A 17,984-nucleotide genomic window follows, 5' to 3' on the forward strand; every position below is an offset into this window, starting at 1 on the left:
CTTGTCTTTGGGGGCATGGAGTTATGTGTCTCCCTCCAGGTCCCTGGGTTGTAGGACTATTCCTATACCATGTCTGAAAGGGTCTGGAGTCAAAACACAGGACCACTTCAGGTTTCACAATTAGAATGACTGATAGATTGCAGCTGTGTAATTGCATTGAGGGATTCATCTGGGGGTGCTTATGGGGATTCCTTGTGGTGCGTTTCTGGGCAAATAGGGTTTCTCTTGGACCATAGTTGGGAGTGGCTGGTGCCAGATTCCAGAGACACTTCAAGATCCACAGTGAGACTGAGGTCAGTGGGCCTATCTCTAGGGGCACATATAAGCGTGTCTCCTGCTGGATCCCTGGGCAGGCAGGACTGCCTCCCATCCATGGCTACAAGGGGCTGGAGTGAGGTCATGGGGCACTTCAATATCTATGCTCAGATTTGAGGTTGGTGGCACTACCTCCAGGTTCATGGAAGGGTATGTGGCCCGACAGGTCCCTGAGTGGACTGGAGTACTCCTGGTTTGTGGCTATGTGAACGTGGGGTCAAGTTACAGGGATTTTTTTAATATTTGCAATCAGACTGAGGTTGGAGAACTTGCCTAGGTTCATGGGCAGGCATGTCTCTACCCAGTCATATGCAGGCAGGGTTGGCAGCTAATAGGTTCTGGAGTTGGGTCATGGAACAATTCAGTGTTTACAGGTAGAACTGAGTTTGGTGGGCCTATTACCCTGTTACCCTGGATGCCTGTTACTGCATCCTTTGGCAAATGGTGATGATAGAAAGGCCAAACAGGCTGTGTCCGTGGGTGGTCAGGGGCCAGAGTCGGTTCCTGTGTCTGTAGCTAGGACTATGGTTAGCAAGTACGCCACCTGCTTGAGTTTGGGCTTGCCTTCTGAAAGCAACCCTCCTTAGTCTTGGGCTCTGCCAGATTTTACCATCTTCTTTCCTGAATCCAGAGTTCCACAAGAGTACTTTTGTCTCTGCTTGGCTGCCAAATTATTGTTGCTGAGAAGGGATATATGTGCAGGACTTCCTGTTCTGTCATTTCTTTTTTTTTTTTTTAATTTAATTATTTATTTATTTTTGGCTGTGTTGGGTCTTCGTTTCTGTGCGAGGGCTTTCTCCAATTGTGGCGAGCGGGGCCCACTCTTCATCGCGGCGTGCAGGCCTCTCACTGTCGTGGCCTCTCTTGTTGCAGAGCACAGGCTCCAGACGCGCAGGCTCAGTAGCTGTGGCTCACGGGCCTAATTGCTCCGCGGCATGTGGGATCTTCCCAGACCAGGGCTCGAACCCGTGTCCCCTGCATTAGCAGGCAGATTCTCAACCACTGCGCCACCAGGGAAGTCCCCTGTTCTGTCATTTCTAATATCATGCCTTTATTTTTAATTGCTCTTAAAGAAAATTGCTTGTGTAAAGGAAAAATAGTAACAGTGTCTAGTAAAGGAAAAGTAAATGTAAAAGTAAATGTATGGTAATAATAGGACAAATGACATGAGAGAGGAATTTGATTTACTGTTTAAGGTTTTTACATTATACATGAAGTGGTATATTATTTGAAAATATATTCTGTTATATTCTCTCTATATATATAGTATAACGTATAGCAACCACTGAAAAAATGGTCAAAAAAACATGAAACAGGTGAAAGTAATAAGCCAATAATGAGGATAAAAAGGAATCATAAAAAGAACACTCAACCTAAAAACAGTCAACAAGAGTTAAATGGGATATAGAACAGTTAGAACAAACAGAAATCAACCATCAAGGTGGTAAATTTAAATCCAATTACAACAGTGTTCCTGTACACTTGAATAGAATGTGTATTCTGTAGTTGTTGAGTGTTGTATTCTCTAAATGACAGACTAAGTTTATTAATAGTATTGTACAAATTTTCTGTATCCTTCCCTTTTTAGGTCTACTTTTTCTGTCAATTACTGAGGCGTGTTAAACTATCCAGCTATGATTGTAGATTTGTCTATTTTTTTGTGTGATCTCTCAAGTTTGCTTCATTTATTTTGAATATATCTTTTTAAGTTCATAAACAGTTTGATTGTTATATCTTCTTATTGTATTCATCCTTTTAATTTTGTGAAATGTCCCTCTTTATCTGTGTTAAAAATTAAAATAATCATTGTCTTCTTTGCCTAACATTAATATAACCATTACTTTCTTTTATGGTATACATTTGTCTGTTCTATTACTTATAACATTTTCTTCTTTTTTTATCATGTTATTTTCAAATAATTTCAACATTAAGGAAGAATTTCGAAAATGTGATGAAATGAAATTCTCCAATTTTTGACTTTTTGCCATGTTTGCTTTATTACTTCCTCCCTCTCTCTTTGTCTGTCTCTCTGTATGTGTGTGTGTATGTAGTATTTTAAGCCCTTATGGTTTATGTTAATTTTGATTAACTATTTAAGATGTTGCCTGTTTTCTCCATATAGTTATAATTTTTCCTTTTGTAATAAGTACTGTTTGTTTTGAAATACGTTGAGACCATGTATTTATTTTTTTAGTTACCAGATGTCCTTCACTTCTTTCCCTCTTATAGTATTCATTAGTGATTCTTGCCTGAAATCAGTTTTTTTCTCTAATAATCATTAATATATGATTTTAACTAATTTATTTTTTTAAATTCCTTTTATATGTATTACTTGGCATTCCATATTAAGGAGTCCTTCCCCATTATCTATCTATACAGCTAGCTAGCTAGCTACCTACCTACCTATCATTTCCTATATCATATCAGATTCATGGATTCTTACTTCATTCAGTTGGGTTATTCCTTTAATGACCTTATTCATTTTGATACTCAAATTGTCCCAGATGTAGCTAGTGTGAGCCACTTCAAGCTGGCTCCTGTGCCTTGTTGATGTGTTCTTATCACTTTGGGGACATTTCCTAACTTAACCACGATATTATTCATTTTTTCAAGGAGCTCAGTTCTTTTTAGTGCTGAATGGCATCTTGACAGTAAGATCTAGACATGTTCCTTGTATTTAAATGTGTGTCATTTTGAATCAACAAGTAGTTTGGTATTGGTTTTTTATTCATTCTGCCTAATTGGAATGTTTATTCCATTACATTAATATATTTAGTGATTTGTTTGGATTTAAACCTTTCATCTTGCTGTTGTTTTTCTATTTGTTCCATTCATTTTTTTTTTTTTTGCTCCTTTTTTTCCTTTTTTCCTTCCTGCTTCTCGATTAAGTTTTATTAGTATTATGACTTAGTTTCCGTATTGGCTTACTGGAGTATAACTTTTAGTTTTATTTATTATCTGTTTGTGTGTTTGCTCTGGGAATTATAGTGTGTATCCTTAACTTATCACAGTTACATGTAATTTAAGAATCTTACAGCAGTATAGTATAATTTATCTTTTCACTTCCTTTTCTGATATTGTTGGCATATACTTACTTATACACTTGTTTTTAAACACTAAAATATGTTACTGTTTGTGTTTGAACATTTGATAGTATTTTAAAATTCAAGAAAGAAAAATAGTTCATTATATTTATCCTCATATTTGCTATTTCCAAGCCTTGTCCTTCTTTCTTACAGATCTGTGTTACCCTTTGGTATCATTTTCCTTCAGTGTGAAAAATTTCTTCTAGCTCTTCTTTTAGTGTATATCTGCTGGTTTAGATTTTCTTAGCTTTTGTTTGTGTAAAAATATTTTTTCATCTGTTTTCAAAAATATATTTTTTAAGATGTAGAATTCTAGGCTGGCAGTCCTCCCTTTCCCCACACTTTAAAGATGTTATTCCTCTGTTTGCTTTCATTGTTTCTGAAGAGGAATAAGCCATTATTCTTATTTTTGTTCCTCTAACTGTATTGCCTTTCTTCTCTGGTTGCCTTTAAGGTTTCCTCTTTGTCTTTGCATTTTGCAATTTAACTGTGATTTTCCTGTGTGAGGTTTTATTTGCATTAATTGTGTTGGGGTTTTGTTAAACTTCTGAGATCTGTGGGCTGAGATCTTTTATTAGGTTTGGAGGTGATGTTGCCAATTTATCCTTATATATGTCTCTTTTCTCATTTCTTCCTCTTCTGCAATTCCTAGCTACTTGATGTATCATTCAGATTTCATCATTACTTGAGTGAACTGAATGTGAGTCTCAGTTTTTATTAGTTTCAAATTACTTCTGATTTTCAGTTCTACAAATGCTATGGTAGAAGTCTTTTTGTCTTTAAGCCTCTGAAATTCCAAAGCTTTTATCCAGGGGCTTATCTTTTATTTTAACAGGATTTGAGTTGGGCTGGGTTTCAGCTTTAGTTAGTTTTTACTCTCCTTTGGATTGAATTCGAGTAGAGCCTTGGAATCTAAATCCTTTTCAAAATTTGCAAGACTTCTCTCTGATTTCTAGCACTACCCCTACCATTTCTTATGGAACAGAATTCTTATAGGCGAGAGTTGTTGTGCAACTCTCTCCTATTATTTTTGTTTGGGGGCTCTTCCAAGATTCCAATCTGTAATAGCAGCCCACACTGTTAAGGGGTTGGATGATTTTTTTTTTGTCCCACCAAAGTCTCTCAGCCTATGAGTATTTCACTCCCTCATCTATGTGTACCCAGATTAGGCAATTGGCCTTAGATATGAAAGTAGCTGCTACTCTTTGCTTATCTTTCAAGGGCTTTATCCCAGTATGCAATTTAATTCAGTTATACATTTTTTGTGTTAATTATACTTCATTAACATTAAAGGAATATACAGCTTTTAGCTTAGATCTAGCTTTCTTGTGCTTTTGAAGGTAGTGACAGTTTTTCTCAATCTTCTACATCATATCCAAGAATGGAACTTCTACTAGATCTTCGTAAAGCATAATAGAAATAAGTAATAAGTAGAGATGCCAGGAGAGTGATTAATATCAGGGGCACCAGATTATTTTGGACACCTGTGTTAATCACTTTTATAGCAACCTGTACTTATTCATAACTCATATTACAATTGATATGATATAATTATGAGTTTAACATATGAATGTAGGAACCATGACTATTTCTTCACCACTGTAATTTCAATATTCCATCAACACAATGCCCAGCACCTTATATATTTTTGGAATGAAGTTTTAAATTCAGTAATAGTTTTTGAAAGGGTAGCAATAGGCCAGAGGTTATTGTTCAATTAAATATATCTTTACATGGACCCTGTAAAAATATTTTGAGGTATCGTTTTTTCTAACTGAATTTCCTAACTGAATTCCTTGCATTCTGTAGTCTTATTTATTTCTAATATTTTTGTCTTCCACATAGCATGACAATGTAGCTAGCCTGTATATTTAGTATTTTAAGATTTTTAATTGAACTATACTAAGCCTCTGATTTTATTCTGTAGAAAAAAATCAATGAGATAAAATTTGTGACCATTGTTCACAAGCAATAAGTTATTGAAAAAGAACTGCTCACAAATCTTTACATTTATTTCTTGATAAAGAAGTATCATTACAATAGTGACTTTATTATTGAAGAAATATTTGTCTCAAAAGGATATCTTTTATAGAAACCATCTTGAGTGATGCTTTCAGGGGCTTATGAAGGATGTATAGGTCTAGAATTTCATTTGTTGGTTGCAAGATTGTTGTTTTCTTTTTTAAACTTAGCATATAAAGATAGCTTTGGAATCATTTTTTTTTACGTTTAGTTTCCTTTACTGAATAGAAAATGTCATTATTGATAATTTTTGGAATAATAAGGGTTATAAAACATTTATGCAGAATTAAACTACTGGTTTAGTTTCAAAGTCAGTGGTTACCAGTGAGGAGAGGGGAGAGAGGAGGGGCAAGATAGAGGTAGAGGATTAAGAAGTACAAACTACTATGTACAAAACAAATAAGTTACAAGGATATATTATATAGTACAGGCAATATCACCCATATTTTATAACTTTAAATGGAGTATAATCTTTAAATTTTTTTATTCATTATGTTGTGCACCTGAAAATCATAAAATCTTGTAAATCACTTTTTTAAAAGTCCAAAAAAAGTTAACTATTGGCTTGAAACATTCATTTTGGAATGAGAGCTAAATAGACATTATATGAAAGATGATGACATAGGAGCAGAGATACATATTTTTTTTTTAGGGACTTTATCAGCTAATTGTGCAGAAAGTCTACAAAGAGATCAGGTTGAAAAATTATAAATATTAACTGGGAAGGAACTTGAATGTATGGGAGAAATAATGGTTTCAGAATACAGAATCATGTTAGAGAACTCTGTCCTGAGATGCAGTATAGCATAGTATTTAAATACTGTAGCCTTTAGAGCTACACTGCCTGTATTAAAATCCTTTTTTGCTATCTACTCACTGTGTGACCTTCAGCAGGTTACTTAACTTCTCTTTACCTTCATTTCCTCATCTGTAGAGATAATACTAAAACTAATTCATATGGTTATTATGAAGGTTAAATGAATTTTGATACATTAAAATACTTGGAATCTAATTTCTGATATACAATAAATGTTATTTCTTGTTGCCATTATTATTATTATCATTATTATTATTACCATGAGTACCACTGGCACATTGTTTGTTTGCAAAATAATTTTCCTACCCGGTATGATTGACTCTTGACATTTCCTTTTCAGTTCAACTGAAGTTGATGACATGATTCGTAAATCTACAAACCTGTTGCTAACTAGGACTCTGAGCAGCTCTCTGCAGAATGTCATTAAAAGGAAGAATATTGGACTTACTGAGGTAAAGCTGCTCTTATGGGAGGCAGCCAAGGCAATTTGTGAACAGATGTCCTAAGCTCTGGGGCTTGTGTGTGAATTAATTATAATTTTCTATGTGCTCTATCATGTTCTTTCTGATGGACTCACGGTGAAAGTACAAAATAAATTCCTTGTGTTTTTCATTCAGTGCCTTGGAGAAAGCCATTATTTTTTGGAAAAGTCACTTTTTTTCTCTCTCTCATTGTCTTCTCTAGTTTAACTGGTTCTCCTTTCTGAGGTTGTTGGGTTAAATTTGTATTATTTGCCATTGATTATATTAAAAAATTGTTAGTTGGAGAATAGAGTCAACATCAGTGTCCTATTTAAAATAATGGCAGTTCAAATACAGCATACAGCATGAAATCACATTTTGCCTACGTAAGTCATTGATGCCAGGGATATTGGCATTCATAGTCACTGGTTAGCGTTAGATTTTGTTTTTGAGATACATCGTGTGTATGAGTGGTAAATTACTCTTTATTAGCATGTAAGTCTGGGGATTTGGGATTGAGGAAATGTGAGAGAAAGGCAGTCATTACATTTCTGTGGAAGCTTACACAATCTCACAAAGGGTGGAGGGTTATTGTACATAGGTTGAGAACAGTATCTTGGCAAACTGAAGATTTGATACATTGGCGTAAGTCCTAAAACTTAGAAAGATGCGACATTTCTCTTCTCTTAGAAACCCAGGTTTGTATGGGAGCCTCAACCTCTCATTTTATGGAAATTAGAGTGCCAAGTGTGAGAGAGCTTGGAGGAATTTTCTTCACAGGTGAAGGGAAGGGCTGTTGGTCATCTGTTTTTAGAGGTGGTATAGTTTCAAAGTCAGTTGGTCTAGGAAAAATTGACATTTTCAGATATACATTATCAAGGATGAACGTCAGTAAGTGGTTAACGATACTGACCCATAGATGAGTACAGCTGGAAGACAGGTGAACATCTATTTCTGATTTTGGAATGATTGTTTCTTTTCCTGTGTTAAGATTTAAAAACACTATTAAATACTGTATTATAATATGGGACATTGGCAGTGATTGAATTCTACTTATAACCAACTTTTTTTTTACAATTTAAAGTCACATTCGACATTATTTGGACAATCCCCTCATTTTGCAGAGCTTCGTTTCTCTTGCCTGGTGTAGAAATATTAAGCATTGCCATTATGTGTCTGAGAATAGGCTAACTTCTTTTGTAATCAGGAATGCTACAGAAAAGCAGAGTTGGATTGAAAATTTGGAGGTTCTTATGCTTTTGTAGATTATTCTGTTCTCCTTTTCTGAATCCCAAGTAGGACAGAAAATTTATTTTATGAACTACCTCTACATTAAAACTCTTGATATAATTCTTCTTAGGCCATTTGATTTATCAATCTCTTAAAAGCCATTTTATTTAATTAATTTACTTTTATTTAAGTATAGTTGATTTACAATATTGTGTTAGTTTCAGGTGTACAAAAATAAATCCGTTTTAAACAAGTAGCATAGCAGGAACATGGTGTGATAGAAACAGCTTTGGACACAGAAGACTCTGGAATTTAGTTGTGACTATGCCATTGATTTACTGTAGCATCTTAAAAGAAGACCTAACTCCTCAATTCTTCAGTTTTCCTGACTCCATTGTCCATTTCAAAGGCACTGTACAGATCAAGTAACAATAGGAAGAAGCAGTAGGAGCTTATCAAGAAATACTGTATCAGAGTTCTTGACATAATTTCAGTGAATGCTAAATGTTATTCCTAAGTCATTGGATCTGTTTCGGCAAAAATACTTTTGTTATCAAAATCTTTACATACGAATGAAGGAACATCCACACAAGTTTATTTATTTTGGCTATGATGGTGGTGTGTACCTGTATAGACACGTACAAAACCAGTGATTTTTTTCCATCACCAACCAGTAAATCTTTGACTAACTCTATTATTCACCTTTTATGAAAGGGAGGACATTATATCCTTCTTTATAGGTAACTAAAGTGATTTCACATCTGGAATCATCATCAGTAATCAGCAGTGTTTGTGGAACAATTTATATTCTTCAGTGTCCATTCACAGATAATCACCTTATTTATTACAATAACATTTGAAGCAGGCTGGGCATGTGTTATTATTTCCATTTTATAGAAGATGTAATTAAAGTTCAAGGAGAACGCCCAAGCTAGCAAAATGATAGAAATGAGACCTAAGTTCAGGTTATTTTTTTCCCCAAACTTACTCACTTTTACTATAGTGTACTACTTTCCATATTGATTTAATTATTCTGTCATAACAAAGATAGAGGTTTTTACAGGAGGTCCATAGTAACATCGAAATTGTTCTAGTTAGAGGTGATTTTGTAACAGGGAGCAGATATCCACTCAAATGATAAAAGTATTATAAGCACTCAAAACTCACAGAATCCTATTTCTGGTTACCAGATAAACAATTCTTTTAGTATTTAAAAGTTTGTATAAGCTAATGTCTTTCTGCCTGTCTTGATTTGAGGTTATATGGTATCTTATCTCTTATTTTTTCTGTCCATATGCTCTATTCTTTTATCTCTTTCTCTCTATATACTGGCTTTCATGCTTTTCTCATGGCTTCTTTACTTCCCCATGTTAAGCCAACTCTACATTACCTTTCAGTTCTACCACCTACTGTAACTTGAATGCCTTGTATTCTCAGACCCTAAGTGATGATCTCTAGTTCAGTCAGCAGACACAGCTGTTTTCCTAGGGCTGCTTCTTCCAAGTCTGTGAGAAGAAGGTCAGTCAAGAGTATATGTTCTAAAGCAGACTGCCCAGGTTTCAGTTCTGGTTCTCCCCTTAATAAATGTGTTCTTGGGAAGATTGCTTGGCTTTATGTGTAAAATGGGGACAATAGTAGCATGTATTTCATAGGATTGCTGTGAAGATTAAATGAACATGTAAAGTGCTTAGAATAGTGCCTGGTTCACAGTAAATACTCAGTGCATATTGCCTATTACTAAGAAACAGATCTGGGCAGGTAAACAGTGGTTGTTAGGGCTAGTATAGAAATGGAGTTTTTCAAATAAGAGAAGTCAGAAGATTAGAACAAGATGTCCTGTTAATTAACTTTACAATATTTATTGAGTGCCTACTATGTGACAGGTACTGATCTAAGTCTTAAGAATAAATAAGTAAACAACAAGAACATCAACAAAAGAGATTCTTGCTTATATTCTAGTGGCAGAAAACAGGTAATAAATGGTACAGAAAATAAATAAGTAAATCATCTAGTATGATAAAAGGTCGTGAATGCTTTGGAGAAAGAGAAAGAACCTGGGTTAAGGAAATCAGGAGTCTGGTGGAGGTTCAAGGTTGGTCTTATTAAAAAGAGCAACATCTTTTTTTTTTTTTATTAATTAATTTATTTTTATTTTTGGCTGTGTTGGGTCTCCTTTTCTGTGCGGGGGCTTTCTCTATTTGCGGCGAGCGGGGGCCACTCTTCATCACGGTGCGCGGGCCTCTCACTACCGCGGCCTCTCTTGTTGCGGAGCACAGGCTCCAGACGCGCAGGCTCAGTAGGTGTGGCTCACGGGCCCAGCTGCTCCGCGGCATGTGGGATCTTCCCAGACCAGGGCTCTAACCCGTGTCCCCTGCATTAGCAGGCAGACTCTCAACCACTGCGCCACCAGAGAAGCCCCAAAAAGAGCAACATCTTGACAGTAAGTTATTATTGAAGGGAAAAGAGCATTTTTGACAGAAGTTAGAACTAGAGCAAAGGTCTGAAGGTAGTTAAGTTATTGGCAAGTTTAGGGCATAATAAGGAAGCTGGGGTAGCTGGAATGGAGTGAGTAAGGGGAAGAGAAACAGTAGATTAGATCAGAGAGGTACCAGGGGTACATGGTAGGCCATTATAAAGAGTTTGGCTTTTATTTTGTATGAAATGGGAGCCATGGCAGCATTTGATTAGTGGCATCATCTGACATATTCAAAAAGGATCACATTGACTGTGGTATTGAGAATAAACTGTAGGGTATAAGCAGGGAGACCAGTTAGGAAGCTATGACAGTAATCCAGCAAGACTTGATGGAAACTTGGGTGATAGAGGTGGTGACAAGTGGTCCTATTTGGACTGTAGAGCCAGCATAGTTTCCTGATGGTTAAAAGTAAAGGAAGCAAGAAAGGAATTGAAGATAACCCCTCAATTTTTTTTATCTGATCAGCTAGAAGGTTGCATATACCATGTGCTATGATGGCAAAATCTTCAACTAGAGCTAAATTTGGGGTGGAGGAAGATTGGGAATTTGGTTTTGGACATATTCAATTTGTAGTGTTTATTAGACATACAGTTTGAGATACTGAGTTAACAGTTGTATGTATGAGTTTAGAGTTTGAGAAGGCAGTTCGGCTGGGAGATAAAAAGTTGGGAGCATAAAAATGATATTTATGGGCTTCCCTGGTGGCGCAGTGGTTAAGAGTCCGCCTGCCGATGCAAGGGACACGGGTTTGTGCCCCGGTCCAGGGGGATCCCACATGCCACGGAGCAGCTGGGCTCATGAGCCATGGCCACTGGGCCTGCGCATCCGGAGCCTGTGCTCCGCAATGGGAGAGGCCACAACAGTGAGAGGACCGTGTACGTCAAAAAAAAAAAAAAGATCAAAAAGTCTACAATTAATCAATGCTGGAGAGAATGTAGAGAAAAAGGAACCCTCCTACACCGTTGGTGGGAATATAAATTGGTACAGCACTATGGAGAACAGTATGGAGGTTCCTTAAAAAACTAAAAATAGAGCTACCATATGATCCTGCATCCCACTCCTGGACATACATCCAGAGAAAACCATACTTTGAAAAGATACGTGCACCCCAGTGTTTATAGCAGCACTATTTACAATAGCCCAGACATGGAAGCAAACTAGATGTCCATCAACAGATGAATGGATAAAGAAGATGTGGTATATTTATACAATGGAATATTACTCAGCCATAAAAATAATGAAATAATGCCATTTGCAGCAACAAGGATGGACCTAGTGATTATCCTACTATGTGAAGGAAGTCAGACAAAGGCAAATACCATATGATATCACTTATATGTGGAATCTAAAAAATGAATCAAATGAACTTACTTACAAAATAGAAACAGACTCACAGACTTAGAAACTTATGGTTACCAGAGGGGAAAGTTGAGGGGGAGGGATAAATGAGGAGATTGGGATTAACGTATACACACTACTATATGTAGAATAGATAATCAACAAGGACCTGCTATATAGCACAGGGAACTCTACTCAATACTCTGTAATAACCTATCAATATATGGGAAAAGAATCTGAAAATATATATATAAGTATGTATAACTTAATCACTTTGCTGTACACCTGAAACTAATATAACATTGTATATCAACTATAAATTAAAAAAAAAGATTTGAAGTAAGTTTTAAAATAAGATTTCTTTTTTTCTAAACCTTTGCTTTTTCACCAGACTAATTTGAAAATGATATCATGGAGAGAAAGGAGATAAACCACTAGTTTATTAATCTCAGAATATCAGAGAATTAGTTAAATTTGGAAGGTTTACAATGAATCAAAGGATACTCTGGTTCTTTGTGAAGAATGTATTGATAGAAAGTCTTAAAATATAAATTAGATTTAAAAGAATTAATTTATTACAGATGATAGCAGAATACCTTCACTTAAGTCCCTACTCAAATGTTATTTCCTTAAGGAGCCCTCCTTGACCACCCTATCTCAAAATAGCTCAGATCTAACATCCCCATGTAACTCTTTATCCTCCCTTCTATTTCCAGTGTTTATTACCACCTGCCATCATACTATTTGTTTATATGTGTATGTGTTTACTGTAATATCCATGAAGCCAGGGACTTTGTCTTGTGTATAACTGTGGACAGCTCTATCCCAGTTCCATGGCACATAGGAGTTATTAATTAATGAAAGAGAGAAGAAAGAAAAAAAAGAAAGTAGGTAAGTAGGTTCTTAGGGCAAAGTTAAAGAAATTTAGAGGTCCTGGTAGTGACACCATTTTGAATACTTATAATTTTATGATTATAATAATGCCCCAGAAGACCTGAATAAATGACCAATGATTTGTATTAACCCTTTGTTTTTATTATAGTCTGGATTGATGACCATATCTCCCACATACCATTTGTCTTCATCCCCAATTGTTAACAGCAGTGATATTGCTAATATTTTAAAACATTTTATATGTAAGTCTTTTCAAATATGAGCTCTGTGCTAGACCTTTGAATTTGCAACCAGGAGTTCCAAGTATTTTAGCAGTTTATGTATTTGCCTTGGATAGGGTATAAAATGAGTAGCTGACACAGCTTTTAATACCCTTGCTGGGGTGAAATGGAGATAAAATTCCTTGAAGTCTTATGGATAGCTTATTTTTGTGAATGAGAACCAAGGCTGTTATTTAGTTCTTCAGCTTCCTGCAAATCACTATTTGAGAGGCATTGATGGTGTGGAGAAGAGTCATTTTCTTGGTTTGGATTAGTCTATTCGGAGCTTCAATGTACTAAATTCTCTGATTTGGGAAACAAGATAATACTCATCCTAATTACAAGTAGATGTGTATACCCCAGAAGTAATTTATAATTGGGAATGGACACCTAAATTTGTGGAATTCAGGGCTTAGTTTTGAACTATTAAAGAACATGAAGCCTTTTTTTTCCCTGCAGTTGGTCAAAAATACGAATATCTTCTGTGATCATGGTTCAGACTCTGCTGTGGTAATCGGAGCAGGGTTGGAAAAGAAGTGACTTCCACGGTCTAGTCTGTGCCTTTCTTATTAGATTCTCTCTGATACTAGGAAGGAAAGACAAAAAATTTCTGCTTCTTAATGGTTTTTAGCCTAAGTGACTTCTGTCATTTAGCTGTGAGAGGTGTTTGTTTGCTTTATAGTGTTTTCTTTTCTTCTGGACAGGTTTCACAGAACTCCACTTTATATAAGATATAACCAATATCTTAATACATTGTTAGTTCCATGTCCTTGAAACGATAAGGACAGTTTGGATGGCTACAGTGATATATTTTTGTAAGAGAGGGGGAAGTAGGGGCTAGAAATATCAAAGGAGCTCAAACTCTGATGGAAGTTGATAGTTGAAATTGCTTCATTTGACCCTTAAGTTCAAAATTACCCCCAAAGCATCTGGCTTCACATTTGTAAATGCCGTTTTAAGGATTTTGGTTAGCTGTCATTCAGGAGTAGAGATCACTTAGACCTCATTAACAGACAATATTCCCTTTGAAAATGACATGGTATCTACTGTAATCCTAGAGTGTTTTAATAGTCTATTCTATGCTCAGCAATGAAACATTTCAAAAGTGACTGACAGCCAATTGATGTAATTCATGGTGATCTTTTGTGTTGACAGATCTTTAAAAAGTCATGGGAAATTACTACTGTACCCAGTGAAGCTGCCTCTTTATTTTTTTTTTAACTGCCAATATCCTGCAAAACACGACAATTTTCTCTTTGACTGCCACTGTTTTTTATTTCTATAACATGACATGATTCCTCCTTATTATTAGGATTTCTTTTGATAGATAGAATGTGTTCCCTATAGGTAATGCTCATTTTAAAATAGAAAATTTTCAGTTCCCCAAATTAACTCTCTTACTTTTCTGGCTTCCCTATCATGACAACCTTGCCACTAGCCACCTTCCCACTCATGAAGAAGAGTGATTTAATGTAGACAATTTAAATTTTTAAATTTAAATATTAAAAATTTTGTCCTCCTCTGAAGGAGAAACATATTGAAAGGAAGAAGGTGAGGAATTGCTTATTTTGGTGGGTGTTTTTTTATCTCTAAAGTTAAAAAGCTGATGTTTTGGGTAATTTTATAGGTGATGGAATTTGTGTCCAAAACTCAAAGTCTCTAAATTCAAACTATTTTTTTAACATCTTTATTGGATTATAACTGCTTTACAATGTTATATTAGTTTCTGCTGTAAAACAAAGTGAATCAGCTATGTGTATACATATATCCCCATATCCCCTCCCTCTTGCGTCTCCCTCTTACCCTCCCTATCCCACCCTGCTAGGTGGTCACAAAACACCCAGCTGATCTCCCTGTGCTATATAGCTGCTTCCCAAGAGCTGTCTATTTTACATTTGGTAGTGTATATATGTAAATACTACTCTCTCACTTCGTCCCAGCTTACCCTTCTCCCTCCCTGTGTCCTCAAGTCTGTTCTCTACATCTGCTACTTTATTCCCGTCCTGCACCTAGGTTCTTCAGAACCAGTTTTTAAAAATTTTAGATTCCATATATATGTGTTAGCATATGATATTTGTTTTTCTCTTCCTGACTTACTGCACTCTGAATGACAGACTCTAGGTCCATCCACCTCACTACAAATAACTCAGTATCGTTTCTTTTTATAGCTGAGTAATATTCCATTGTACATATCTCCACATCTTCTTTATCCATTCATCTGTCGACGGACACTTAAATTGCTTCCATATCCTGGCTCTTGTAAATAATGCTGCAATTAATATTGTGGTACATGACTCTTTTTGTTTTTTTTTTTTTTAAACATCTTTATTGGGGTATAATTGCTTTACAATGGTGTGTTAAATTAATTTGTGTATATTGAAGAATCCTTGAATTCTTGGGATAAACCCCACTTGATCATGGTATAGGATCCTGTTAATGTGTTGTTGGATTCTGTTTGCTAGTATTTTGTTGAGGATTTTTGCATATATGTTTATCATTGATATTGGCCTGCAATTTTCTTTTTTTGTGACATCTTTGTCTGGTTTTGGTATCAGGGTGATGGTGGCCCTGTAGAATGAGTTTTGGCGCGTTCCTCCCTCTGCTCTATTTTGGAAAAATTTGAGAAGTATAGGTGTTAGCTCTTCTCTAAATGTTTGGTAGAATTCACCTGTGAAGCCATTTAGTCCTGGGCTTTTGTTTGTTGGAAGATTTTTCATCACAGTTTCAATTTCAAACTTATGATTGGTCTGTTTATATTTTCTATTTCTTCCTTGTTCAGTCTTGGAATATTGTGCTTTTCTAAGAAGTTGTCCATTTCTTCCAGATTGTCCATTTTATTAGCTTATAGTTGCTTGCAGTAATCTCTCATGATCCTTTGTATTTCTGCAGTGTCAATTGTTACTTCTTCTTTTTCATTTCTAATTCTGTTGATTTGAGTCTTCTCCCTTTTTTTGTTGATGAGGCTGGCTAATGGTTTATCAATTTTGTTTATCTTCTCAGAGAACCAGCTTTTAGTTTTACTGATCTTTGCTGTTGTTTCCTTCATTTCTTTTTACTTCATTTCTGATCTGATCTTTATGATTTCTTTCCTTCTTCTAACTTTTGGAGCTTTTTTGTTCTTCTTACTGTAGTTGCTTTAGGTGTAAGGTTAGCTTGTTTATTTCTGATGTTTCTTGTTTTTTGTGGTAGGATTGTATTGCTATAAACGTCCCTCTTAGAACTGCTTTTGCTGCATCCCATAGGTTTTGCGTCGTTGTATTTTCATTGTCATTTGTTTCTAGGTATTTTTTGATTTCCTCTTTTATTTCTTCAGTGATCTCTTGGTTATTAAATAGTGTATTGTCTAGCCTCCATGTGTTTGTATTCTTTACATATTTTTTCCTGTAATTGATATGCAGTCTCATAGTGCTGTGGTCGCAAAAGATACCTGATATGATTTCAATTTTCTTAAATTTACCAAGGCTTGATTTGTGACCCAAGATATGATCTATCCTGGTGAATGTTCCATGAGCACTTGAGAAAAAAGTATATTCTGTTGTTTTTGGATGGAATGTCATATAAGTATCAATTAAGTCCAACTTGTTTAATGTTATTTAAAGCTTGTGTTTCCTTATTTATTTTCATTTTGGATGATGTGTCCATTGGTGGCAGTGAGGTGTTAAAGCCCCCTGCTATTACTGTGTTACTGTTGATTTCCCTTTTATTGCTGTTAGCATTTGCCTTATGTATTGAGGTGCTCCTACGCTGGGTTCATTAATATTTACAATTGTTATATCTTCTTGTATTGATACCTTGATCATTTTGTAGTGTCCTTCTTTGTCTCTTGTAATAGTATTTATTTTAAAGTCTCTTCTGTTTGACATGAGAATTGCTACTCCAGCTTTTTTTGATTTCCATTTGCATGGAATATCTTTTTCCATCCCTTCCCTTTCAGTCTGTATGTGTCCCTAGGTCTGAAGTGGGTCTCTTGTAGACAGCATATGTATAGGTTTTGTTTTTGTATCCATTCAGCCAGTCTATGTCTTTTGGTTGGAGCATTTAATCCATTTACATTTAAGGTAATTATCAATATGTATGTTCCTATTACCATTTTCTTAACTGTTTTGGGTTTATTATTGTAGGTCTTTTCCTTGTCTTTTGTTTCCTGCCTAGAGAAGTTCCTTTAGCATTTGTTGTAAAGCTGGTTTGGTGGTGCTGAATTCTCTTAACTTTTGCTTGTCTGTAAAAGGTTTAATTTCTCCATCAAATCTGAAAGAGTTCCATAACTTGAAGGTTGATTACTTGGATTTGAATCCCAGTTTTAATGTTACATGATCTAGAGTAAATCAGTTCCTTTTTTCTTTTTTCTCTTATAGTAGAATGGAAGTAATAATTATGCCCACTTAACTTACTTCTTCTGGTTGCTGGGAGGCGATCTAAGAAAATGAATTGTGCAGTGCTTTATAGACTTTAATTCTATACAGACAGTAGTATTCTTCCTTATCCTCCTCTCAAAGTAATTTATAGATGAGTTTTTATCTTACCAGTACTGCCTTGTTTAAGGATCTACTCTGTAAGAAAAGGAAAATAGTATTAACTAAAGAATATTTAATTTTCATAATAAGTCTGTGATTTAGAAATTATTATTAACATTTTACGGTTAAAGAAAGAGGCTTAGAGAAGTTAAGTAACTTTCTCAATATCAGTAATTTTATAAGTATTTGCTCCCTGTTTTCTCTGACTTCAGTGCTCATGTTTTTTTCTTTCACAAACTAATGTAGTTTGTTAATATACTGCAACCTGTTCCAACATTCCTTTGTTCATCACGCCTAATTTTGAAACTTCTTGACATTTCAGTCATTCTTGTTCTTTTAATTGGAGTTCATTTATTTCATGCATTTGGCAATTATTTATTGCCACGTACTATGCTAAACACTATCAGTTTTTGATCTTAGTTTAATCTTTATTTTGAACAGAAGACAAGTTTAAAATAGTGACACTTGCTCCTATTGTTCCCCCTGTATTAGGGGGAAATACAAGTTGCTTTGGGAAGTCAGGGAAGTCTTCACAGAGGAAGTGATACCTAAGCCTGTGCTCTAACATTAA

The 17,984-nt window shown here is 35.4% G+C and overlaps 1 protein-coding gene across 3 annotated transcripts in view; it reads left to right on the forward strand.

Annotated features, from left to right (window-relative positions):
- The window catches only part of EXOC6B (exocyst complex component 6B), a 618,471-nt gene that overhangs the window by 309,563 nt on the left and 290,924 nt on the right, over positions 1-17,984 (forward strand). For all 3 annotated transcript variants that reach the window (XM_024756397.1, XM_024756398.1, XM_024756399.1), the window contains one exon: positions 6,581-6,692. In XM_024756397.1, the coding sequence (XP_024612165.1) occupies positions 6,581-6,692 (112 nt within the window). The remainder of the gene's footprint in view (positions 1-6,580; positions 6,693-17,984) is intronic.

Source organism: Neophocaena asiaeorientalis, unplaced genomic scaffold (genome assembly GCF_003031525.2).
Source record: "Neophocaena asiaeorientalis asiaeorientalis breed wild unplaced genomic scaffold, Neophocaena_asiaeorientalis_V1.1 scaffold303, whole genome shotgun sequence".
Lineage (NCBI taxonomy): Eukaryota > Metazoa > Chordata > Mammalia > Artiodactyla > Phocoenidae > Neophocaena > Neophocaena asiaeorientalis.